Source organism: Manacus candei, unplaced genomic scaffold (genome assembly GCF_025592945.1).
Source record: "Manacus candei isolate 608988 ecotype Guabito, Panama unplaced genomic scaffold, ASM2559294v1 h1tg000071l, whole genome shotgun sequence".
Lineage (NCBI taxonomy): Eukaryota > Metazoa > Chordata > Aves > Passeriformes > Pipridae > Manacus > Manacus candei.
The window spans coordinates 69,710-94,928 of NW_026138119.1; the positions used below are offsets into that span (position 1 = coordinate 69,710).

Genomic DNA, 25,219 nt, shown 5'->3' on the forward strand with positions numbered 1-25,219 from the left:
TGTTGGAGCATGTTGGAGTGCCTCCTAAAGGCAACTGTTTTATAGCTTGACATTATGGAAATGTTTAAAAGAAAAATCTAATAACCATACTGAAATTATTTAGATAAAAAGGGTTTCTTTGAGAACCTAGAATAGAGGATATATTCGTATGGTAGAGAATATAGTTTGTAGGCATCACACCAGTTGTGAAGAGCTCTGTATTTCTAAGTACAGATAAACCACAAGTTTGTATATCAGTGGGTTTCCTTCAACATCCTCTCTCTCATGGTCATCAGGGAGTCTTTATGGTGAACTTTTCTTTGAACTAATCTGTCTTCAGAATTTTGCTAGAAGAAATGTTGAGAACACTTGAGAGTGTTTTTTCCACGTTGAGGGAAAAAAAAAGATTTTTATGTAGCAACCCCAACTTAACTCTGCACCTTGCTTTGTCTGTTGTTTTGACTCTCTGGTTGGGAAATGTTACTGCAGTAGTCATTGTTGGTATGTATCTTGATCAGACCAGGCTCTTTACTTTGGCACTTTGTATTTCTGAGTAAATGGTTTTCATGTCATGTCTTTCTTTAACTCAATAACCAGTATTTTGTTACATTAGTGCATACATGTGTTGTATGCCAAAGCCATTTCTTATTTCTGTGCCCTGTGTTTGGGTTTGAATACTCTTTTTGTGTTTTATTTTTTAAAGCTTTTTGTTAGCTGCTGACTTTGTTATCTCTGCAGCATTAATATGCTCAGATCTTAGCATGCTTTTTTTCTGAGAGTTTGACTTTCACTCAGCTAAAATGTCACCAAAATAAGATATAGGGCTTAGTTTGTGTATGCAGATAGTTCTCGAATGCCTCCATAACTCCCTGGCTTTATCATGCAGGTCATTCACAAGATGGCATTTTCCCCTGATTTCATGTGTTTTGAGGGTAGCTTTGCCACAAGGCAGAAAGTAGTTCAGTTTTATAAAGCTCAGCTTGCTTTTTCTGCTGCTTTGTGGAGCTGTTGCATGACTGATGACAATGACAAATTATCCAGGTGGAAATGGTTCCATTCCAAACACCATAGGCCAGATACTCTTTGTGGTGACTTTCTAATTTGTATTATATTTGTGTCTGGGATTGTCCAGATGTCTGCCAGCAGTACTGACAGTGCCAAGTATTTATTGATCTGATTTGCTTTTACAGTGGTTTCTAAGGCAACTAGCACACCTAGTCACAAAAACAGATTTTGTGGAAGAAAAGGAGCACACAAAAAAATGCTAGTGCTACTATGATTAACTGATTCTCTAAAAGTAAAACGTATGAAGATGTTACATGAAAATTTAGATATTTCTTCTCCTTATTGATGTAACATTACAATTTATAGTACTGATAATTCTCAGAAAATTTTATCTCATGTTGCTAGATGGAGGGTTTCTTCTTGTTTCACTTGGTTAGGGTTTTTTTCCATTAAAACTAAATAACTTTATTTTCATAACTGCTGACAGAAGGGAGAACTGTAAATTTGGAATATGATGGAGGGGTTGATCTGCTGGCCCTGGTACAGTCTGGGTAATCAAGGTCTATGTTAAATTTCCACCTGCATCTTTATTTAGCTTGTGTTTGTAACATGTATATCTCCATTGCAAAGACGAGGCTTAGTGTTTGTAGTTAGAGGAGGTGGTACTTAATGTGATATGATGGTATGAGATTATATGTGATAATGCAGGTAGATTTTAAACTTCATATTCTAGGATTATATTGGCTTACTTGATAATTCTGTCTTTGTTAAGGTGGTGGAAGGAAACCTATGAAATGCTGTTGTTTTCTTACCCTTATGAATTAAGTGTAAGAAATTAAGTGGTTTAGTTTTTCTTCATGTGGAGCCTGAAAAGAGACTGGAAAAATCAGTAGCAATGTACAAAGTGTGGTCTTATTGAGTATAGTGCAGTTGTCCTATTTGAAGCATTAAGTTTACCGTAGGTTTTTCTTCCCTTAGATTTTCAAATGTGGTTATAAGCCACTACCCCCTTTGGAACTCTGATTGCATCATACCTAAATATTGAATTTAATCGTAGCTTTTACTTCCAGTCAAGACCCAGACTCTCAGCTGGAAGGCAGGAGGGCCCTGCAGAGGGACCTGGACGGACTGGAGAGTTGGGCTGGTTCCAACAAGATAAGGTTCAACAAGGCCAAGTGCCCGGTCCTGCGCTTTAGTCACAAGAACCCCCTGCAGTGCTACAGGCTGGGGACAGAGTGGCTGGAGAGCAGCCAGGCAGAAAGGGACCTGGGAGTTTGGATTGACAGGAAGCTGAATATGAGTCATCAGTGTGCCCAGGTGGTCAAGAAGGCCAATGACATCCTGGCCTGGATCAGGAACAGTGTGGCCAGCAGGACCAGGGAAGTGATTCTTCCCCTGGACCCAGCACTGATGAGACCATACCTCGAGTGCTGTGTCCAGTTCTGGGCCCCTCAGTTCAGGGAGGATATTGAGATGCTGGAGCAGGTCCAGAGAAGAGCAACAAGGCTGGTGAAGGGACTCAAACAGAAGTCCTCTGAGGAGAGGCTGAGGGAGCTGAGTTTGTTTAACCTGGAGAAGAGGAGGCTCAGGGGAGACCTCCTCACTCTCTACAATTCCCTGACAGGAGGGTGTAGCCAGGTGGGGGTTGGTCTCTTCTCCCAGGCAACTATCAGCAAGACAAGAGGGCATGGTCTTAAGCTGTGCCGGGGGGGTTTCAGTTAGATATTAGGAAGAAATTCTTTACAGAGAGGGTAATCAGGCATTGGAATGGGCTGCCCAGGGAAGTGGTGGATTCTCTGTCCCTGGAGGTTTTTAAGATGAGACTGGATGTGGCACTTAGCGCCATGGTCCAGGTAACTGCGGTGGTAGTGGATCAAGGGTTGGACTTGATCTTGGAGGTCCTTTCCAACCCAGCTGATTCTATGATTCTATGATTTCTTTTCCTTTGGGGGTAATATGAAAGCCAGACTGCAGTGGCTGCTAGAGATTGTGTAGGCTATAAGGAGTGTTCTCTGCAGCAATGAGTTCACACACTGTGAATCTTGTTCAGCAGGAATGATTTTTTTTTTTTTAATGTTAGAGTATTGCATTGCAGGAAATGTAAGTCCAGTTGATCTGTGTACACTGATGAAGCGTTTCTGTTCCAGGTCTGTCTCTGAAGATCTGGGTTGCAGACGTGGAGACTTTAGCAGAAAGCATTATGGATCTGTGGAGCTTGTAAGTTTATGTAGTTTGTCCTTTGATTTATCACCTTATACAGAGCTGAAATCCTTTTCATTTCCAGGTTAAAAGATTGAATTTAGTTTGGAAAATGTGCTTTCTAAGCTAGACTTGGCAGTTGTAGACTAATAAGAAGAGTCTTCAGAATAGATATTTTAGACCTGTGATTAGAAATATTTTTACTGCTTTATTTACGAATATTTCATGATAACAGGTCAGAAAGTGTTATATAAATATTATCTTTACCTCCAGATGAAATTGAACCTTTTTTTGTCTTATAAGATGAAGATTGCAAAATATTAGGGTAGTATTTAATGAAGTACTTGCTATTATGTAAGTCATAAACTGTTTGCATGCTCCCATGTGTACAAATGTATGTAATGTTGTATGTACAGGCCTCAGAGTAGTGGGAGAAGGTTTAAAACTAAAAGAACTAGTTAGAATAAATATATTGAAAATGATTCCCTAAAATCTGTCAATTATCCTGTATTTTCTTCAAATTCCAAGATTAGGTTGGCATTTCATTTTTCTCATACATAAATTTCTTCTCTGCTGTGAAAATAGCAGTATATCAGCAGTTAAAATAGTGTCACTGATTACAAGGTCATAATGAAATTATATAAATTACTATAGGAAAGCAGAAGTGAGAGGAAGTAAAGAAAATGAACTCCAGCTCTCTTACTGTGGGAAGAAATCACGAATTTTCTACTAGCTATAGTTGTAATTTAAAGTTCTTGGGTAATATATTTATTAATATGTATGTAAATTGGGTGTATATTGGTGGCTTAGTTGCTGTAAGTTGCATTGCAAGAACACCAGGTATCTTTCTTTTCTTTCCATACATTCCACATAACAGATGTGGTATTTTAATCAAAAAATACAAGTGAACCATTTTCTGCTAAGAGGCTCTTTCATTACTAATACTTAGACTCTTTTGCTAGAAAAGAAAAAGTTATTTGTAATTATAAATTCGCAGTAAACTCACACAAATGGTCTTGTCTTTTGGTTGGTGTTCTTAAAATTCTGCTGGTATTTTATGAAATTGTGTCCTTTTATCTTTTGGAGTACAAACATATAAAGGTTCTTGTTGCCCTTTCAAATTTCTAAATGTTCGGTATTTAACTTTTCTTTCTTAATGTTTTCCACAGTAGCATCTTAGTTGCTCAGTTCTTTCCAAATCATTTTGTCTCTACCCTAAACACTTTTTCGTATGTCTTTCCCATTGTGTGCCAGTTGTCCGTATAATTTCTCTTACAGTTTATATAAAGCACAAGGATGCATTGGAGGTTTTGCCCTGTTAGTTTATTTCTGACATAGCCTCAATGTCATAGGGTGCTTCAAAACAAGGAGAAAACTTCAAAATGTGATAACTCTCCTACCAAGTGAAGGAAGAAGATGTTATCCTAGAATAACATAGATTACTAGAGGAAAGCAATGAATTACCTCATTTTTGTTCAGATCCCATTTCATAAGTTTGGTATGATATGCGACGATCACCCTTTTTACAGTTTAGGGAGGAGTAACATGCAATATCATTGGCAGCATTCTCCTCCCCTTCTCTTGTAGGGATCCTAAGCGGTGTTGCAGGACACATGAGAATTACTTCGTTATCCTTTGCTTTCCTGTCTTCTCAAGAGCTTCTTTAGCAACAGAAAGAGTTTCAGTGTTCTGTGAATCCCTGGATTCCCTTATAAAGAGACCAAGCAGCCTTTCCAGAGTATTTTTGAAATTGTTGAAGTCTTCAGCTGGAAACAAGCCCTATTTTCTGATGTTAATGCTGGAAACAGACCAGGAAATCTGTACCTTGTGTTGTTCAGCATCATCACTGAGCATTGTGTTTGGAGATTCTTGTTGCTCTCTGTCTCCTAAAAATATCAATAAAGGAAGACATCAATAAATAAAATGCAGTAAAAAACTGCTAGTCCCAGTAATATTGCCAACAAGTAGAGTTTTAGGCTTTGCAAGGCTGAGAGGACAAGAATCATCATGTCTGTAAGACCCATTTTTTGGAAAGGAGCAATCTTCAAGATCAATTTCTGGAAGGCAGACAAGTCCCTCTTTAGGAGTACTGTGTGTTGGCGCAGCCAAAATCTGAGACAGGAGAATTTCTGCTTGGTACTTGGATCTACCAAGAGAGTGAATCTCTCACCCATTTGTGCCTACTTAAGAGTTCTTATCGGGCTGTTCAAAGCCTGTAGTCAAATTGGAAATAGCTGGGCCGATCTCTTCTCTTTGGCTAGTTATATGATGCCTGGAACAAGAAGAAATGGTAGTAAGCTTTGACTGCTGATGGTATGGCTATTTTTGGAACTAGAACCTCTATCTTAAACTCTCTTGTAGCTTATATCTAGTGATGCTGATGGAGCCATTCAAAGAGCTGGGCGGTTCCGTGTGGAAAACGGCTCCTCTGATGAGGTAGGTGGCTAAAAATACTCACAGAAAGCTGAAAAAATAATTCAGCTTCAGTAGTTCTTCAGCAATGAAAGATGTGTTTGCAGTCAGTTACTAAGTAAATAGGACCTGAAAAATGCTAAGTAATAATATGAAAATGTCAGTCTGAGCAGAGTAAGTTGGTGGGTTTTTCCCCTCTCACAGACTAGCTTAGTTTTTCATTCAAGAGTATGTAGTCGAAGGGAAAAGCTGGCATTTTGTTTCATTTTGGTAACATTTTTGTTCACCAGTTCACGATAGGAGAAAAATATGAACCCTCTGAATGACACTTCATAGTCTCTAGTTTGTGACTTTATATTGGTGTCCTGGTGGTACAACTGTGTTCAAGCTGACCTTTGTGCTTTTGTTTTTGTTGGCGTGATGAAGTTACAGCTTCATTTTTGTCCCCTTAGTTGTCTTTTGGCAGCTGTGCTTACCTCTAAATAAGAAATAAAGGAGGTGAGTGGAGCCTTAGAGTCGTTCCCTCCAGATTCCTGTGCTGCTAAACTCACAGTGTGTCCCTGCAACCACTCCAGTGACACATAGGTTTTCGCTTATCTTCATATATTATCTTCCTTTGTAAAACTTTTTCATCTGTAAATACCATCTTAATATTGAAAGAAAGAAGACCTCATATTCTTGAAATACATATAAGGTCTTGGTACATTTGTATTGAACTAATATTAACGGCAAACTATTACTGATCATCGGTTTGCATCAGCACTGGGTGCAGAGTTTAAAGCAATCTAAGTATTCTGCATTGGTTTTCTCTGGGGTCATGTTCGATACTCTGTCTTTTTAGTTCAGTTTCATGCAGTTCAAAAGCTGATTAGCTTATATCACAGAAAGATTCCCAGAGTGGGCGATGAATGGCCACATAGCGAATGAATACTTAGAATGGCTTTTTCTTTGCATATGGTAATTCTTAGTGGAAAAGGACTGGAGGGATGCTTGGGAATTCACCTTAACTGGCTAATCCAGAAACAACACTGAAGAACTTCTAAAGCATGCTTTTGTCAAGCAAGGAGTCCTTGGGGATTATTTTGGGAAGAACTGAGAAAATGAAACCTGGACGCAGAATTCCATTCATTAATTTATTTATTTTTAAGTTTTAGAATGCTTTTCTTCAAATTCCACATTGAAATCACTGAAATTCTAAGCCATTGCCTGTGATAGTGGTACACTAGGATAAGTCTGTAGTTAATTAGAAAGAAATGGGGAAAAAAGAGAACAGGAGAGGGAAAAGTTTCAATTTCAGCTACATGCCAACTGACTTCAGAATAATTCTTGCTTTTTAAAAAGCAGTGTACAGCTAAAACTTCAGATGAATCAGCCACTCGGCTTTTACCTATATTTTGTCTTTCTTTTTCACTTGGTGTTTAATGTAACAGTCTCTCAATTCTATTTCAGAATACAGACTACACACCGGGTACATGGCACAGAACAGATGTGCATTTGGAAAACCCAGAGTATCATACAAGATGGTATTTCAAATATTTTTTAGGGAAAGGTAATTTTTTTTGTTTGTGAAGGAATTGGAGTTTGAATCAATGAAAATGTAATGTAGCTTTGAATGGCTGTTATTTCAATATGGAAAAAGTGTAGTGTTAATTTGGGTTTCTGTAAGCAGTGAAACCTCTGCTACCTACAAGGGATGTTTTGAAAACCTTCTTGGCTTTGAAATCTGTACTTATCTTTTGGGGTTTCTTTACACATCTGTATATAAAAACATAGTTATTTATGTAGACAATTATATATTTTACATATGAATGCATAGATTTACAGGTGTCTCTCTCAACCTCTGCATGAGTGGGTGTGCACGTCTTCTTTATGGTTGATACTGCGTCTTGTTTTTCTCCAACAGTTCATCAGAATTATATAGGTACAGATGCAGAGAAGAACCCTTTCTTTCTGTCTGTGGTACTGTCTGACCAAAATAATCAGCGCATTCCTCAATATCATTCAATACTTTGGAGAAAAACAGTAAGAAACAAATATTTAACTGCTGCTCTGACTTGTGTTTGGTTTGGGTATGTTTATCATACACTTTTTCTTCAGAATTCCAGTATGTATTATATAATTTCATTTGATACAATAAGAACATATAATTCTACTGTAGTAGATAAAATTAAACTAAATTTGTAGATAACATTATACTAAACTTTCTGACAGAAATCTGTGATGTCAGATATTTTCTAATTGTGCTTACCTGCAACTCTGCTGTTTTTTAGAAATGTTGCCTAAATTGTTCTTGATTATGTCCTGTGATCAATTTAGGCAATTGTTTTCTTTTATAATGGTAAGAAAATAGGCAAGTGTGATACTGTTTTCACTAATATTATTTAATTACATTTTTTTCCACTTAAGGTTCCATAAGAGCCTCTTATTTAAGCAATTGATTTAAAACTCTCTTGTAGGCATGCATGGTTCTTTTTTTTTGTTTTTTTTCTGCAACATCATTACTTTTTCTCCAAACCGTCATTAAATATAGCTAAATAAAACTAGCTCAGTTTTCTTCTTTGTTTTTTTTGCTTAATTGTTTTTATTAATATTTCTACTTGAATAGGTCAGTATGTCCTGTAATATATCCTGGCTTTTCTTCTTTATAGGGTACTCAGAAAATATGTCTCCCTTATAGTCCCACAAAAACATTATCAGTGAAATCTATATTAAGGTATGTATTGACACATAGGTTATCATATAAGATATTTGCCGATATGCCTTTTCCTGTAATTCAGAGCTTGTGTTCCATGGTTTTCATTATAGATTTATAAAAAGAGTAAAAAATTAACTTTGAAAATCTTAATCATTGAAGGCAGCAAAAAGTGGTTTTAAAGCCTGTTCTATAATGGGTAAAGTGACAACTTAAAATGGAGAAAAATTCTTAGCACTTTTTCTTTAGCAGAGGGACTATTTTCAAGGTAATTGGAAAACAGATGCTAAATGAAACTGCACTGATTGAGAAGAAATATCTTTTAAATTTAGGTAGGCAATAAAGAGCAGATTTTGCCTAGAGAGGTGGTTATTATGTGGCCCTAGCAGGAGGAAGCAAGCAGTCAAGAAGCCAAGAATTATTTTTTCAGTTGGTTGTCTTCGTCTAAGTTTCACTACAGGCGTGTTATGCACAGTGAAGCCAAGAAAATTTCTTCTCTCAGCTAGATGATCGTGCTTGTACTCTACCCTGCGTCTTTTGTGGCAGAAGAGAATATGAAGCGAGCAAACCCAACACTGTTTCTATTTCTTTGAACATTATAATCAGCTGACATGTCAGAGCACCTGTTTGGAAACCATTCATTCAAATTTAATCTACAGTTTTTACAATCTCATCATGTGGTGTATTTTTCTCAAGTCCCTCACTGACAATGTCATCAGTTGGATCTCCTGTAAGGGTTTTAACTCCTCGAGAAACCCGTTAAAAGTGCTGCCTTTTACTAAAAAGGCATGTGTAGCAGATCAATGGGCAGTCTGCACATCCTTAAAACCTTTAATCTGTATAGAGTAGGAACAAATGTTTCTTGCTTTATTGAAGCGAGGCCACTGGTTAACACTGCCAATGCCTGTGTGAGAGGGGAATTCTGGAAGCAGGGCATGTGTTGTGGTGTGAAGCCACTGCCACCAGATCTGCATGTTCCTACTACTGCTCAAGATTTATGGGAGATCCCAGACCACTGAATTTTCCAGAGACACTATCGGGCCATTGAGTCTCACTTGGTAAATCTGATTTCCTGGGCTGTGGCTCCATTTTGGAATGTCAAGATGGTGAATTGACAGATGTCTTTCAGCTTCATCAAGATGAGCTAGGTGCCCTCTTTTAATTCCTACAGCGCTGGCTTGAATAGTATTCCTAGTCTGTACTGCATTCTTTACCTGCATAAGTACCTGATTTTCTCTGTCTGCCCACCAGTCTCTGAAGTATCTCTTCCTAACATCCCTTTCCAACCCAGCCTCTCCCTCCACTCCACTCCAGCCACATATGCCGTTTCACTCGGGCATTCCAGAGTGGAGAAACTTTGTCATCTGTTAGCTTGGGTCATAACTCTTTTGCTGAAGCATCCTCACATGTTCCATCCTGTGATGCTCCAGTATTTTACAGAGAAAAATGTAGGCTTGTTTCAGACCTTGTTCCTCGTTTCTTCTGGGGTCTGTGTCACATGCAGTCAGCTGCATAAGTGTCATCCCCTTCTGCCTGCTTCAGCTTGGACTGAAAACTCTTCCCTGACTATTTTTTTCCTCTTATGGTCCTTGAGCCATCCCTCAGGCCTGACTGATATTCCTTTGACAGTTCAACCTTTTCGTACCTAGTGTGAATCTAGGTACAGACTGTCTCAAAGGCTTTTGGTTACATTATTAAACCTGTTTTTTGTAAATTGATGAAAACATTTTAATCCCTTTCAAAAGGTACTAAAACAAATTGTGTCTGCATTGTGATCTAGCATAAGCAAAAATGCAAAGATTTGACCTCCGTGTTAGTTCACTGTGCCCCACACAAACTGCATTTGGCACTCCATGACATGCTGCACAGTTCTATAACTTAATGACTGGGGGGGAAAAAAGGGAGTAAAAATAATAGTAAATGTAGAAACATACCTTAGGGAAAAATGCTATGAATTAGATATTTCTGTTTATTGAGGCAGTAGATCTTATTTAAATATCTTTTCAGTTCTGTCTGTGGGTCTTTGGTATGTGAATCAGATGCTGAACTTCTCATTTGTCATTTGGCTTGCCTTGAATTATTTTAGGAGAGAATAAAAGCTTAAAAAATAGAATCGATTATTGAGTCCTTCTAAAATGCTCACCATGATTATGTTTAAATCTGTAGTGAAGGATGATGAAATAAAGCTCTGTCCTTTATAAGTCAATAAATTTAAACCTGATCTTGATGCAGGTTCTTACTAATTTCTGTTTTTAAAATCCAAAAGAAGTTAGGAAGTGTTGGAGGCTAGTATTTTGTGGAAGAAATGGCAGTTCCACAAAACATTCCACCTAAGAGAGGCTCTTTGAACAATTAATTTTGTAACCAGTTGTAACAGCAACCAGTTGGTGTTTTACTGCTGAAATGTATACTTGCCCTTCTACAAAGCAGTATTTTGTTTGCATTTCAGTGCTATGAGTCTTGATAAATTTGAGAAGAGCCCAAGGGAAATTTTTCATCCTGAGATACAAAAGGTAGGACTTTTTTTGTTCACTTGTTTTTCTTTATTATTTTGTGGAAATATAAGTAATGGGGTATAAATGCCACTAATTGCTTTCTTTCAGTACCAGGATAAAAATGAGTAGGATTATGTGAACTACTTAAACTGTCTTTATCAGTTGAACTGGCCACTTCAAATCAAAACTTAAATATATAAGGTTGTTAGTTTTATTTGTGTTATCTTTAATATCAGTGTGCTAAATATACTGTTTTTCTTTACAGGATTTATTGGTTCTTGAAGAGCAAGAGGTAAATGTAAACCTACCTCTCCTAGCTCACAGACCTGTTCATTGAATACAGTTTTTTTATTTGAAATATTTGTACTGATATACTTGTAACAACTTACTAATCAATTGTTTATTACAGTAAAAAATGTAGGTTTTTTAACATATGAGATAAAAAATAATTTTAAGCACCAACTTAATATAGCACCCACTCAGATTATTAATTTTATGCTATACCATAAAACTTTGAAGGTAAATTATTATGTATTAGTAGTTGGTGTAAAATGTATATTCCCATGTGTAGGATGTATACCAAGGTATATATCTAAAAGTCCTTAGAGAAAACATTTTTTAGGTCTTCTATTTGATTGTCTTTTTATCATATAATATTTGGGTTTATTTCTCAGGGATCTGTGAATTTTAAATTTGGAGTCCTTTATGCTAAGGATGGTCAGCTAACAGATGATGAAATGTTCAGTAATGGTGAGTTTTTCACCTTTTTCTTAGTTGTTTTATTCACATGAATAAAAAAATGGAAAATAGTGCCTACACATGGAAGACAGAAGGGAGGTGATTGTTATACAAACCGTAGTTTTGTTGGTTTTCATGTTCATGTTGGGTGATAAATTGTAGCATAGAACCTTCTGTTTCTATAAATAGTTGCTGTAGGAATCGTACTATTACGACTTGGAAGATAGCGAAATTTCTTTCCTAAACTATGCAACATAACATTTAGAAAAAAGAAGCAGTTGAAGGAGGCAACTCGTTTACTCACTGTTGTTTGTAGTTCTTTCACTCTTAACGTTTTTGCAGCATGATCACTTTCTCTTGTTCACTTGAACAGCATAGTCTTGATGTTAGCACTTGAAGTCACTTTTTAATGTCACATGATGATGCCTATTCTGCATGGCTGGGTTGCTGTTTCTGGAAAGGTAGAAGGTTTGGATGACATGAAGAGAAACTAATTCAGCTGAAACTTGGGTCCTTGTGTTCCGGAAGCGGTACCTATTTCTGTATTTTGATTATTTTTTATACATGTCCTGTAACTATGTGTTTGTTTGTTTGTTTGTTTTTTACATTTCCCTCTCCCACATGTAGAAACTGGAAGTGAAAGCTTTCAAAGATTCTTGCATCTCTTGGGTGACACAGTTACTTTGAAAGGCTGGACAGGCTACAGAGGAGGACTGGACACTAAAAGTAAGAGCTTATCTGAAGCAATAAAGAGGGGGCACTATTGCATGTGCATATTATATGTATTGTAGTTATAATACAATCCCAAAATGGATTTCCTCATGTGCATGCTAAGTGCTCTACTTCACCAGAAAAAAGTCTGGTCAGCTTAAGTCATTGATATGTAATGCAGTTAAAGAAAAGTATTTATATGACCTGTATTTTCAAGATGAGCAGTTTTGTTTTAAATTCGAACGAAGACTAACCTGATACATTACTTGCTTTGTGGTGGTAGGACCTCAAGGCTTGAAGAACTGTGTGATTGCAAGAGGGTAGGTGAAGGACATCATAGGTTTTAAGTGTGAATAGGTAGATTAATTCCAAACTTGGGTTTGGACTCACATAAAACATGCAGTGTGGATATTTTCTAAAATGGATCAGAAAAAAAGAATAACTGAAGAATATTTGGTAGAAAGACTTGGAATATCTTTTTTTCTTTAGAAAACTTAGAGGGCATATTCCTGCTGAGAATGTTGTCTTCCCTTGCAGATGATACAACAGGAACCTGTTCCATCTATACAATTTTTCAAGGGCACGAAATTATGTTCCATGTTTCAACTATGCTACCATATTCTAGAGAGAACAAGCAGCAGGTACATGGTTCTCTTTATTTCTCCCCGCCCCTCATTTATTTACTAAATCACAAACTCCAAAACTTTAGGAGAAACAAGGGATTTCTTGCCTGTTAATATTTTATAAATGTAGGGTTTAAGACTTTTGCTGGTTTTTTCTCAATATTATACCAAATGCTGAAAATTTCATGATGTTTGTTAGAAATAGTGCATCCTGTCATCTTTATTAAGGTACAATAGATACTTGTGAAGAAGGTCAAAATTGCTTCACTGAGAAGTAATTGAGTATTGTCCTGTCCAGGTGACTTGAAGGGCTGCACTGCTTCAATTATTACCTCAAAGAATTTAGGAAAATTGAAAATTAGCCTTGTGTGTGAATTGTAGGAATATTCACATGTGTAATACAAAACTCAAAGTCGGGAAGCAATTAGTGCAGCTTGAAAGAAATTCCCGTTATGAGCACGTCAAGGCGCTAAAGCACTGCTGTCACATTCTCATAGATTCACTAGGTTGGTTCTTGGGTACTTGATCAAATGTGCTGTCATCCATTGCTCAAACCTTTCTTTGTATTATATGATGAAAAAATACTTTATAAGCGCATGCATTTATTATACGTCATACATTCATAATGATTTGCCTAAAATTACTTTATTTACTTTTTATTATGTATTAAAATAATATAGTTAGATTCTACCATTATGTTGTCCCTTTTTTATTTCTGTCAGTTTTCCCGTGCTTTGTCCTGGGCCCGATAACAAGGTAACAGAAGAAAACAGAGGCCATTCAGGATATTTATTTTTAAAGAATAACTCAGCATCAAAGTTTTTTTTCCTTTTATTTCAAGTGGTAGATTTGCTTTTTTGGAATGCTAAGACCTCCATGCCCAATTTGTAAATAATAATTATGTAAATTATATAAAAGAAGAGTGCTTTTCTAACTTAAAAATAGGCAATATCTGCTCTTCTAGAACCTTCTTGCGTCCACTGTGGCATTGCTAGGTAGACTTGCTTACAGTTAGGTAATAATTTGATATTGGCCTTAGTACTATTGACCATCATTTTTCTGTTTGCAGTTTAGGAATACTGTTTTACCATTCTCTCACAGAATTGTTAAGATATTTATTTATGTATTTTAAGTCCTTGTGTCTGTCTCTCTTTCTTTCTTTTTCCTTTTTTTTTGGTTTTTTTTTTTTTTTTTTTTTTCCAGGTAGAAAGGAAGCGACATATTGGAAATGACATTGTCACTATAGTATTTCAGGAAGGTGAAGAGTCTTCTCCAGCATTCAAGCCATCCATGATTCGCTCTCATTTTACACGTATCTTTTTCCTTACATTTTCTAATTTTTTTTTAAAGATCAATATTACTTTTAATTCCTGCATGCTGTTTATGGAAGTGAAAACTGTTTTAGAAAGACAGTTGCATTCTTGCATTCTTTACCTTCATCTGCTTGACTAGGAGTCTCCAAATCTGCAACATAAAACAAAGTTTGCGTTGAATCCCCTAGAAGATAAGGTAAAAGCAAGAATGTGATTTTTAAATCATGTTTTTATTATCTAAAGCATTTATTTGGATAATTTCACAAATTAAATTTTATACCTTTTCATAAAATATAAATTCATAAATATATTTGTTAGTTATGTGAATTAATTTGGCATTAAATTTTGACGTTTGACTGAATATTGCCTTTTAATGTTTAGATGCTGTTTATTTTACAAATTTCTGTATTTTAGATCAGTGTTTCTCAAATCTTTCAGACCATTAACCATATATTCTCCAGATTTTGTCAGCCTATGTTTTTCAGACTTTCAGTTGAAAACATTGTGAAGACAATATGATTCCAAAACCGGTGGCCAATCACTTGGGATTATCATGGGGTCACACTAGTAATCTGTAGAATATGGCATTAGACTAAAAGGAGTGGAATGAATAAAAATGGATGAAAAGAAGAAAACTCTTATTATAAGAACCTTTAGATATCAGAGGAAACTAAATGTTAAGAACAATTGTTTACCAAGTCAATGTACCTCTTCGTTAGTGTCAGCCTTAGTATAAAAGGAATAATTATTCCCTTATTGCTGTTTGGAGGACTTGTCACAATGTCATTGATACAGCCTACTTTTGATTTTGGCAAATATTTTGAGGTTCATACATTTTCGTGTACTTGCACTTCAAATCATTCTCTCCATTTTCTTATAATTTTGTTAACTAAATTATTTCATTGGAATCTTTTTTTCAGTAGAACTTTTGGTATAAATGAAGTTTGGAATCGGTACTTTTTTATCAACTAAAAGAATTTTTAGTCACAAATCTATCAAACACACATAAGCCACAGCATGTTTTATGCTGTATTTGTGGTACTAGCTTGATTTTTAAAACTTGATCAAACCATAAAATTCTGTATGGGACCTCCTTTATAAATAGCAAAATCTGTATAGTGTAGAATGTTTTATATATTTACATTGATTAATGTGTTTTACCTTTATTAAATCTGCTATGTAACTGCAGGAGAAGAAAAAGTGTATTAAAGTACCTGTGATCTTTATTAGAAGTGGATTAACTTCCTTAACTGCATGGCAGATATTTTTGCTTTAGTGAGATACAATAAGCAGAATGATAGTTACAGGTAGGTGCTGATTGTAACAAATAACTTCACACTGAACTTCTGATGGTTTAGAGAAAACGGGATAACGTTTTGGCAATGGGGAGATTTCCTGGTGTGCAGAAGGTCCACCCATCTGTATGCTGGGAGGCCAAATGAACTTAAGAAGCTGAAGAGCAGCATGGACCTCGATGCAGATGTCTCTAAACTGGCTATAAGTTGCGTGTTTCTAACCATCAGGAAAATTAAATTCTGTAACAGACATAAGCTAAGGGGGAAAAACAAAACTATTCCTTAGATGAAATGTAACAAAATTATGAAAGACATACCTGGAATGTTCTGACCTAATGAGATCAATGACATAGTGAACTATATGTATGATAGTTACTTAGATGTATGGAAGTTAATTAGATGTGTATGATGATGTGATAGCCATGGACTGCAGATCCTTACAAGTCTCAGTTCAGCAGTAGCTGAGCAAACTAATTGATTTTTAGGGATCTTAACAGAGTATTTGTATAATCACATGCCACTTGGAAGACCTTTGTCTGCAGACTGTCAATTGAAATAGCAAAGAATGGTAACTTATCTTATAGAAGCTATGCCTGCTGAACATACTGTGTACATGGGTTTGGTACCTGCCATTCATTCTTGCTATGTGAGTTCCTTTATGGATCACAAGAACTCAGCAGGTCCAGCGGTCACAGAAGTCATTCTGACTCTTTCTTCCTCAGTGAAAATGAATTTGCTATTCCCAAGATACAGATTCAGATGTCATAAGCCATTGTTATTCAGAAAGAATTGAACGTTTCATGCTGTGGTGAATGCATAGGTAAGGTGGAAGTCCGTAAGGAGAGCATGTCTTGTAGGCAAAGAACCTTTTTTGGGAAACGACTAGATTTTGCTAGTGCCACTAAAAGTATTGTTCTATGAGTAGAACTGCAAAGTTCTGTTCTAATTCTTCATGTCCCAGTATTAGTTTGTGTAAAGGAAGCATAATTTTGCTCTACTGAGTTATTTCAAGTGAATCTTTTTTGTTAGATCCTTCAGAGTTCTTATATAAGACATACCCAGATGACAGGTTCCATTTCTTCTGTTTTGAATACTGTCTATAAAAAGGGTAGAGTTTGAATGTGACTCAATATACATAAAGATTTGTACTTCCAATAGGCTGAAAATATTTTCAGAAGAAAGTGTTCCTCTCTTTGGGCCTCCCCTTCCATCCCCACCTGTGTTTACAAATCACCAGGAATTCAGGGATTTTGTGTTGGTGAAATGTAAGTCGGTTTTTACTTTGTTAGAAATACTTCTTTAATAAGTACTTTAACAAATTGAAACTCATGATGCTTAAAATGTAAACATATTTTGTTGTGTATGTTGCTGATCCGTATACAATTTCTTTTTCCAAATCAGTAACATAGGTGGGACGTCGGTTCCATCAAACTGTTCTAGTAAGAGTAACAAAAAACCTGATTTTCTCTGCTTCTTAGGCCACGAGGTACAAGCTGACTTTTACATTTGCAGAATGTGCAGCCATATTTAGCTTTACATTTTCTTAAAGGATTTGGAGATCTGAAAGAATTTATAATGCTGTTCATAATTTAGTAATAGAAAGTGTTAGTATCTCTGAAAACCTGAAAATAGAAGCTTTTCTGAATATATTCTTAAAGGTGTTGAAGTGCACCTATGCAGCACTTTTTAATTCTGTAATGGTTCAGTTCCAGTTTTCATTGATCCTTATTTGCCCTTCTGAATCAGCGAGAAGGAAATCTTTGAGAACTACTCATGATGATTACAATTAGATGCTTACCTGACAGGAACTTGACTGATAACTCATTTCATGTATTTAAATTGTTTAATACTTAAATTGATTAGCAGTTTGTCTGTAATTTTTTTATTAGTTAGGTGTTTATTGGGATGCCTTGTGAAATTCTCCTATTACTAATTTTTCTCTTTTAAGCTTAAGGGATTGTTATTCACTAAAACCAAAAAAAATGCAAAAAGGAGGCAACTCTAAATTAATAAAGGCAAAACAGGTGGTTTGGTACAGAAGCAAACTAGAGTCAGTGGAAATTGTCAAAGTTCATTTAGGTAATATGTCTTTTTTTTTCATGATTTTTTAGTAATAAATGGGGAAAAAGCCACCTTGGAAACACCAACATTTTCTCAGAAACGTCAACGCACTCTAGACATGCTGATCCGCTCTTTATACCAAGACATGATGCCTGATCTACACAGGGTAAATGTAAGTCAGAATTTTCTGCATCCCCTCACACGTGCCCTCCTCACTGTTTTGATATTTTAAAAGACTGTCATGTCATCCTAATGAGCACTGAATTGTGTACGACTAAATGTGAACTGTCATATAACTTATTTTACAGTTACATGAAAGTTGACAGACCGTCCTTTCTGGATAGGACTATTTACCAGGTGTGAGGAGAAGCATAACAATGTCATACTTAGTGTAAGCTTACCCATGGCAAGGGAGTAGGAAATTTAGGCACTGAAAATATTATATGTATTAGTCTTGTACCATAAAAACTGCATTTACTCATTCTGTTATGTGTCGATTTGGATCATTTTTATTGTTAGATGAGATAACTATTTTAGAGGATGAAGACTTCTTAATAAGGTAATTCCTAACTAACTAAAAAGAAGCTCAATACTTCTGAAACTAACAAGGTGCTATTTCTTCCCCACTGTCTATTTCTCTTATCTAAATAGATCTGCCTAAACGTTTTTTTCCATAAATTTATGTCATATATTCATGTGGTATGATTTACCACATGACAGTAGTAAACCATGACCAGTTGGAAGGTAAAGCACTCAAGGATTGGAAGAGTTGAAATTTCTCCTCTCTGAGAAGCTAAACAATTAGATTCATCACTACAGGAAAGTATACAAAACCAGAAAATTTAAATGATGTCACATTAAGTTACTTCAGATGAAAAGATTTGGAAAACTTTTCAGGTTAAAAAAGAAACATTTTCTGTTTTAGAACATGCTCAATAGAAGGTCCTTCAGTGATGTGTTACCAGAGTCCCCAAAATCAACACGGAAGAAAGAGGAAGCTCGACAAGCAGAGTTTGTTCGGCTCGGTCAGGTAGGGTCAGTTTAGAAGGTATGCAGGTAGGGTTACAAAGGCTGTGTTACCCCTTTTGTTAGAATTTGATTAGCTTGCAGTTATGTCAGGACTTCACGGAGTTTTCTGTGATCAGAAATAGTTTTGTAGTATTGCATTATTTTAAGCTATGTTAAAATAAAATATGAATAGAAGTATTTGTCTGTAGCACCTAAGGTACACAAACAAGTACAAATGCTTATATAGTACCTAAGCTAAATGAAGGTTGGAAAAATCGGACCTTAGAATCAAACTTAGAAGGTCTTTCTCTGCTTTATGCAGCAGATGCGTTCTGCCTCCAAGCAGAAGAGTGCTCTGTCTTTTTCTGTGCTTTGGAAAAACATAAACTTTCATGGATTTCTTCCATATGTTTTATTAAGATTGAATTTCTTAGAAAATACTTAGCCTACTTTAGTCAGAAAGAAGTTTCAACAATATTTCTGCTAAATCAGAGGTTGCCACACATCTTTGAACATAACAGATGCTAACTCCAATCTTATATGGGCTTATTAATATCTTGATTCAGTGAGGAGTAAAGCTTCCTGATGATTAAGATAGTCTGCTTTGATCTGACAGTTCACTGTAGCAAAGAAGTCAACAGTGTCTATGCTTCCCCTGTCCTTTCTCACTTGTTTCTTCTTGATTCTGGACTGGTGTCATGGTTCTGCAGCTTATCTTAAGAATATCTCTTTCTGAGCTGATTTAACTCAGCAGGAGTTAACAGACCAGGAAACCAAAACAAAAAAAAAAAAGAAACAAAACAAAAATTCACACTTACCAACAAAACCCAAGTCTCCTGTCTTCCCTTCTATTTTTTTTTTTTTTTTTTTGTAATCTAAGGAATAGATGATTCTAAGAAGTTCTAGATCTGGTTAAAGGAAGTGAATGGTACTGGGTGGTTGAGAGCTGGTTCAGAAAAATCTCAGGGCTATTAAAGCTTGCATTGACAAGAACTGCAAAGTCTGCTCCTTTGTGCTTTGCCCACTCTATCCCCCATCACCTTGAAATAACCAGTCACTTTAGGCAGGTTAAAAAAAAAAAAAAGCTGAATGTGATTGTAATATTGAGACAGGAGTAACCAATGATTTTATTCCCCAAGTTTACTTTACATAAGTTAAGGGGGAAAAAAGGGTTATTAAAAGTATAGAAACCTATAACCTTGAGCCCCTTCCACCTCCCACAAGTTAAACACTGATAAGATACTCATGTAACAAATCTAGTTGGAACTCATTTCTTAAGCAAGACTTCCGTCCTTAACATGATCTTCATTGAAGGAAAATCTAACATGTGGGCAAAAACTTCATGGATACCTGTTTGCGTTTTTCTTGGAGCTTCTTTTCACATTAAAATCTTTCCCTTGTCTGAAGTATCTTTCCTCTAAGTTACAAACTATAGGCTTGAACACATTTCAAGATGCCTTCCAAGTAACTGTTAATCATTCTTGCCAAACTATGAATGTCTTTCTCCTTTAGTTGCAGTCAGTTGAGTTTTTAGACGGTAAACAAAACTCACTGAAGACTGATTCAGCAGCATATTTAAATCATTTAGTTATTGTCAAGGTGATCTCTTCTGACTGGTGAGATGGAATTAAAATGTTCATACAGTGAAGTCTTTTGTGTATCTCCGTAAGCTGACAACCATGCTTAATGCAAATGTGCAAATGGTACATGCAGCTGATTACTGCCACTTCACAGAGACTATGCATGATTGTAGGCAAATCTTGGGGCAATAAAATTAGTTTTATGTTAGTTCTGAGCTTTGCATTAAGGAATGCCGTGATAATTCCATGTGTCACCATTTTGTAGGAATACGACTGTAAAAGTTAGCAATGAAGGTATATAGGATACCTTAAAGAGATTTATTGTGCAGCTCACTGAAACTAAGTATGTATATTTCTCTGGAGATCTTGACCCTTTCAAAATTAAGAAGAATTTTGTGATCCTGTGACTGTGTGTCCTTGGGATACCTAGCAATACATAGATAGATAGATGGTTTGACTTAGTGTTTGTTTGGAAGTTTTGCAAGTAAAAAGCCAGTTTGTGTAATTGATAAAAGAATCCTCTATCCAGCTAGATTATACAGTAAATTGTGCAGATGTTTAGCTTGTATTGTTTGAGGTGGAGGTTTTTCTCTGTTATTATGTTTGACTCTTCTTTTCTGATTTTGAGTTTCCATTTAGAAAGCAAACAAGCAAAAAAACCTAAACAAAAACCAGCCAATATATGTCTTGGCTGAGAAGATACGTAGTAACCATCTAGTAATTCATGCAGACTTTGTTCAGAGTACAAAATTCTACTTCTTTTCTAATTACTTAAAGTGGTATAGGAATTCCAAACTGGAATTACTTTCTCGCCCTAAATTGTCCTTTTTATGTAGTCATTAGCTTGAGTATTGCTGACAGAAACTCAGTTTAAATAAAACATCTGTTTGTATTAGGCACTGAAATTGAAAACCACTGTGAAAGGGGATACCACAGCTCACTTGGCAACCACAAGCTTTTGTAAAAAGGAGGTGAGTGAAACTGTCTGTCTGAGAAAACTTCTGAAAAATTAAACGTTATCTAGTATGGCATCTCTTTATTTACTTCTGTAATTACATGCTGCAGCAGAAAAAATGAAATGTGTAGTATCAAAGTGATTCTGCAGTCACTATCAGATTAATAAAGGATGAGCCTGGGGGCAGAAGCACTTCTCAAGTTAAAGCAAGTGTGGACATTTTTATATCTGAGAAAATTTGATGAAAGTGCCATTTTCCAAATGCAATCATCTTTTATTTTAACTTCAACAAGTTTAGAAAAAAATTTAGTTGTGATTTTCATTCATTCTGGTGTGTAGTACCAGATTTTGTTTGAGATCATTAGGGAGTGAAATATGCAAACTGCGCACTTCTGCATGCATTTTATATACAGAAGCTTCAGAACGGCATCTAAAATTTCAGATTCTAGCTAGTATATAAACTGGGAGAGGAGGGGCAGACTCTGGGAGGTAAGTACAGAGAAGAACACAGGATGAAAGAACGATTCAGTAGAAAGGCAGTTTTAACTATATCATGTGCTAGTGACTAAACATCACAAACTGAACCATAAAATGTAAGCAAATTGTGTATGTGTGGTGGTACATATGTTTTAAGTCTATCAATCTGTTTTTTTTAAAGTAAAATGCATATGGAGTATTTCCAGGGTTGCACTGAGTATCAGCTGCATGCGTTTTAATTCCAGTGTTTCAGGAATGTGTCTTAGATTTACTAGTCTCCAAGCCAGAATTAATACAGAATTTTCTCTGCAAGAAAATTAACACAATTTTGGTATTTCAAAAAATATACTGTTTGGAAATGTATCCTGCCAAAAGCATTTACATATTATTATTTGCCATTGTCCATCACATTCTGTGTCTGTATGATCTGTATTTCTTAGTGTACTTAATTTGTATCCCTTATGTTGCTTCATAGCCTTGGGAATCTCAATCTTTCTGCAGTAATTTTCCTCATGAGGTTGTCTGTGCAGATTCTTGGGGCCAGTCCTTGCTGGTTTCTACAGATGCTGGCATCTTGTTAATAGATGGTTAGTAAATGATCCAGTGTTTTTGTGTCAATTTTTATGTATCTGACCATTTTCTTGAAAATGTATGTTCATAAGGTCTGTTCAGTTATTGATAGGTCTTTACATATAGGGATAGTTACTAATCCAAGGGAATTTATTGCATTTATGTAACCTAGCTGCAAAAATTCTCTCTGCTCTGGAATCAAGCCATATTGGGGAATGAATGTTAATGCAGATTTCTGCTTATTTCAGATGTTGTTTTCTTGATCATCTGAAAAGACTTAGGAGGTTGCATCCAGGCTTGAGGAGTGTTTAAATGGCTTGTCTGATTTCTTAGCCCTTGATGATAGTGAGCATGAAGCTGAGGGCTTATGTGACAGTGAAAGCCTGCTTCTTCCATTAGCATTGATATTGCTCTTTGACCCCTTATCTTCTGTGTGCCACATAAGGCCAGCAGGACTGAGGGAATGAAGTTAGTTCTTGGTCATAGTTCTTGAACTTTCCAAAGGAAAGTCCCTTTTAGGTTTCAGTTGCATAATCTGATCCATGGCAATCATAAAACTCTCCTGTGAGATAGTATTGACTATGATGCTGTGGTATATGTAGCAGCTTTGTGGAGGGTTGTTTTTTTTTCCCCTCTCTTCATTTTTGTAAGAAAAAAATCAAGTCTTTTATAACAAGAAAGAAAGAGTTCAAAACCAGTGACTAGCAAAGTTTAGCAGGATTTTGAATACATGTGTGTGTTTCTTTTTTAGATGGTCAACCATCAGTGCAAGTATTTGATAAAACTCTCCAGATAAAGCAGATGCATGTTTTGGAAGCTCTGGATCTTTTGATTGCCCGAACAGACAAAGGTAGGAGAGGTCCCTGTTCTTTGATTCCTGTATGAATCTGACTGTGGCTGGGTATGTGTGTCTCATGAGGCAATTGTTTCTATCAGCATAGGTATATTAGATGCCTTATTTAGAATGAAGGAGCACATACAGAAACTGCTGTTACTTTCTGAAAGGCTGGGGAGGAGTTGGAGGTGGAAATACCCAAACGCTCATTCGTGCTTCCTTCAAGGCAAGCCTGAAACTGGTCGTATTGTCAGTTTATGGCCACCATTAGAACTTGACATTTTTTTGCAAATATCTGTGACTGAATTATATATTCATTCAGTTGCACAAAAACATGGGGGTAATTACTTATGCTGTCACTATTTTACAAAATGTGTTTCGTTGGTATTTATGCTGTTAAATGTCACCACATCCTAGAGCTATAGAATGTATTTTCTTGAAGCTTCTGGTATAAAACAACTTAAAGCATTATGCTTTGCTTATATTTGCTCTATTTGTTAGATGCTGCTTCTCTTTGGAAGTATTAATTTCAAACTGCCATTTTCTTTTTTTAACTTCTTGTTTCCTGGTTCTCTTCCTGTGTCAGGGAAGGACTCTCGTCTCCTTGTCTTCAGACTCAGTGCTGTCCAAAAAGATATAGAGACAAAGCAAATTATAAGAAGCAAATACGACTGCAGAGAAAATAAACTAGAGAGAACAAAAGGTGATTTAATTTCCACTGTGATATGATGCCAGTAGTTGCCAGGGGCTTTTTAGCTCCCTTGAGGCAGTTGTAGGTGTTCACTTTAGTGTTTTCTCTTGACAGTTAATTTAAACTTTGTTAAACTTGTATTTGAAAACTAGCATGATATAATCCAGAATTAGAATGTTGTAAAAGTATCATGCTACTTGACAATTGCTGCTGATGAAAAGTGTTAAAGAAAAATAGGATTTCAGGATTGGGAGGTATGAGAAGAATTCTGCAGGGATTTAAACTGAAATAAAGCACACTTTAAGTTCAAGGAACACTGGCAAATCTCCATTAAATAGTAGTTCTTAGATTAGTCTGGGTGTTGCTGATTATTTTAGTAGACATAAACATTTTCTGGTCTTCAGAAGCAAGCTGCTGTGGAAAGCTGGAACCTGCAGAATAGTGAAAATCTATGTATTTAGGAATAAGGGTAAAATAGATTTCAAAGGAGTCATAGGCTTTTGTCTTTTTCTAGAAGTTGATGTTATCCTATTGAGGGGGGTTTCATTCTGTGTTGCTAAGACATGCATCAGAATCCTGTTGTACTAATCATCATACAAATACAGAAAAAAAAATCTGACCCTACCCCAACCACCTACAGTCTAGAACATTATTTCCTCAGGCTGCCATTTGTATGCCATAAATACTCACCATGGAAGTGAACTGAGGATTGTTGTGGCTATTCGAAACAAACTACTTCTTGTCACAAAGAAATATAATCCACACCACAGTTTAACCAGCAGCTCTGTGCTCTCATCACCTGAATCTCCAGTAGAGGAGTTCCAGTACATCCGGGTATGTGTAATCTAATTACAAATTACCTTAACAGACTGGGCAGCAATCAGCTAGGGCAGGGAGTGTGGAAAAGGCAAAGAACGTGCATTATCATCACCTCAAACCTCCCGACAAATAAAAGTGAGATGTCATATGATGGAGTTCGATCATATATATGCCAAAGAAATCTTTCAGGTTTTTTTAGAAATTAAGTTTCAGCTTGTTCTTTGTTATGTTGCTGTGCTCAGAGCACATTCCTTTAAAATCATGGAGTACCTGCAGCACCCACAGTAGGAGCTTGAAAAAGAGAATAATTCCTTTATTTATGTTATAGGAAATATGCCTTTCTGACCCTCCAGTGGTTATGACGCTGGTGGATGGACCTACTGGAGAGAGTGACAATATGATCTGTGTAGCATATCGGCACCAGTTTGACTTAGTCAATGAGAGCACGGGGGAGTCTTACAGACTGCATCATGTTGAAACAAACAAAGTAAGTTTGCATCATTGAAACCTATGTTTTCGCAGAGCCCCACTGAACATAACTTCTTGCAGACCCAGTGCATCCTATGCTGACCTTCTGGGAGTGTAATTTATGGAGATCCTCGTCTCTGTTACTTTTCACTTCTATAATGCTGCTTTATGGCACCCAGAGATATTTGTTCCTTTTGGGATATGTGATAACAACAACTCCCAAGAGAAGTAGTTATAAGATATATGTGTGGTGGGTTGACCTTGGCTGGACACCAGCCAGCCACAGGAAAGAG

General features: G+C 36.2%; 2 protein-coding genes across 5 annotated transcripts in view; one reads left to right on the forward strand and one right to left on the reverse strand.

Moving 5' to 3' along the window:
- The window catches only part of GARNL3 (GTPase activating Rap/RanGAP domain like 3), a 39,622-nt gene that overhangs the window by 2,313 nt on the left and 12,090 nt on the right, over positions 1 to 25,219 (forward strand). For 3 of the 4 annotated variants that reach the window (XM_051807759.1, XM_051807758.1, XM_051807760.1), the window contains exons 2-22: positions 3,132 to 3,201; positions 5,545 to 5,619; positions 7,045 to 7,144; positions 7,499 to 7,617; positions 8,244 to 8,308; positions 10,737 to 10,800; positions 11,048 to 11,074; positions 11,457 to 11,532; positions 12,148 to 12,246; positions 12,769 to 12,872; positions 14,058 to 14,166; positions 15,429 to 15,474; positions 16,621 to 16,727; positions 17,574 to 17,695; positions 18,449 to 18,553; positions 21,008 to 21,082; positions 22,019 to 22,130; positions 22,865 to 22,963; positions 23,535 to 23,651; positions 24,301 to 24,473; positions 24,787 to 24,945. In XM_051807759.1, coding sequence (XP_051663719.1) covers positions 3,132 to 3,201; positions 5,545 to 5,619; positions 7,045 to 7,144; positions 7,499 to 7,617; positions 8,244 to 8,308; positions 10,737 to 10,800; positions 11,048 to 11,074; positions 11,457 to 11,532; positions 12,148 to 12,246; positions 12,769 to 12,872; positions 14,058 to 14,166; positions 15,429 to 15,474; positions 16,621 to 16,727; positions 17,574 to 17,695; positions 18,449 to 18,553; positions 21,008 to 21,082; positions 22,019 to 22,130; positions 22,865 to 22,963; positions 23,535 to 23,651; positions 24,301 to 24,473; positions 24,787 to 24,945 — 2,023 coding nt within the window. The remainder of the gene's footprint in view (positions 1 to 3,131; positions 3,202 to 5,544; positions 5,620 to 7,044; positions 7,145 to 7,498; positions 7,618 to 8,243; positions 8,309 to 10,736; positions 10,801 to 11,047; positions 11,075 to 11,456; positions 11,533 to 12,147; positions 12,247 to 12,768; positions 12,873 to 14,057; positions 14,167 to 15,428; positions 15,475 to 16,620; positions 16,728 to 17,573; positions 17,696 to 18,448; positions 18,554 to 21,007; positions 21,083 to 22,018; positions 22,131 to 22,864; positions 22,964 to 23,534; positions 23,652 to 24,300; positions 24,474 to 24,786; positions 24,946 to 25,219) is intronic. The other variant, XM_051807761.1, reaches the window with a different exon arrangement.
- Positions 22,991 to 25,219, reverse strand: part of LOC127480068 (uncharacterized) — a 41,394-nt gene continuing 39,165 nt past the window's right edge. Inside the window, exon 4 of the transcript XR_007907755.1 lies at positions 22,991 to 23,570. The gene's annotated coding sequence lies outside the window, so the exon portion shown is untranslated. The remainder of the gene's footprint in view (positions 23,571 to 25,219) is intronic.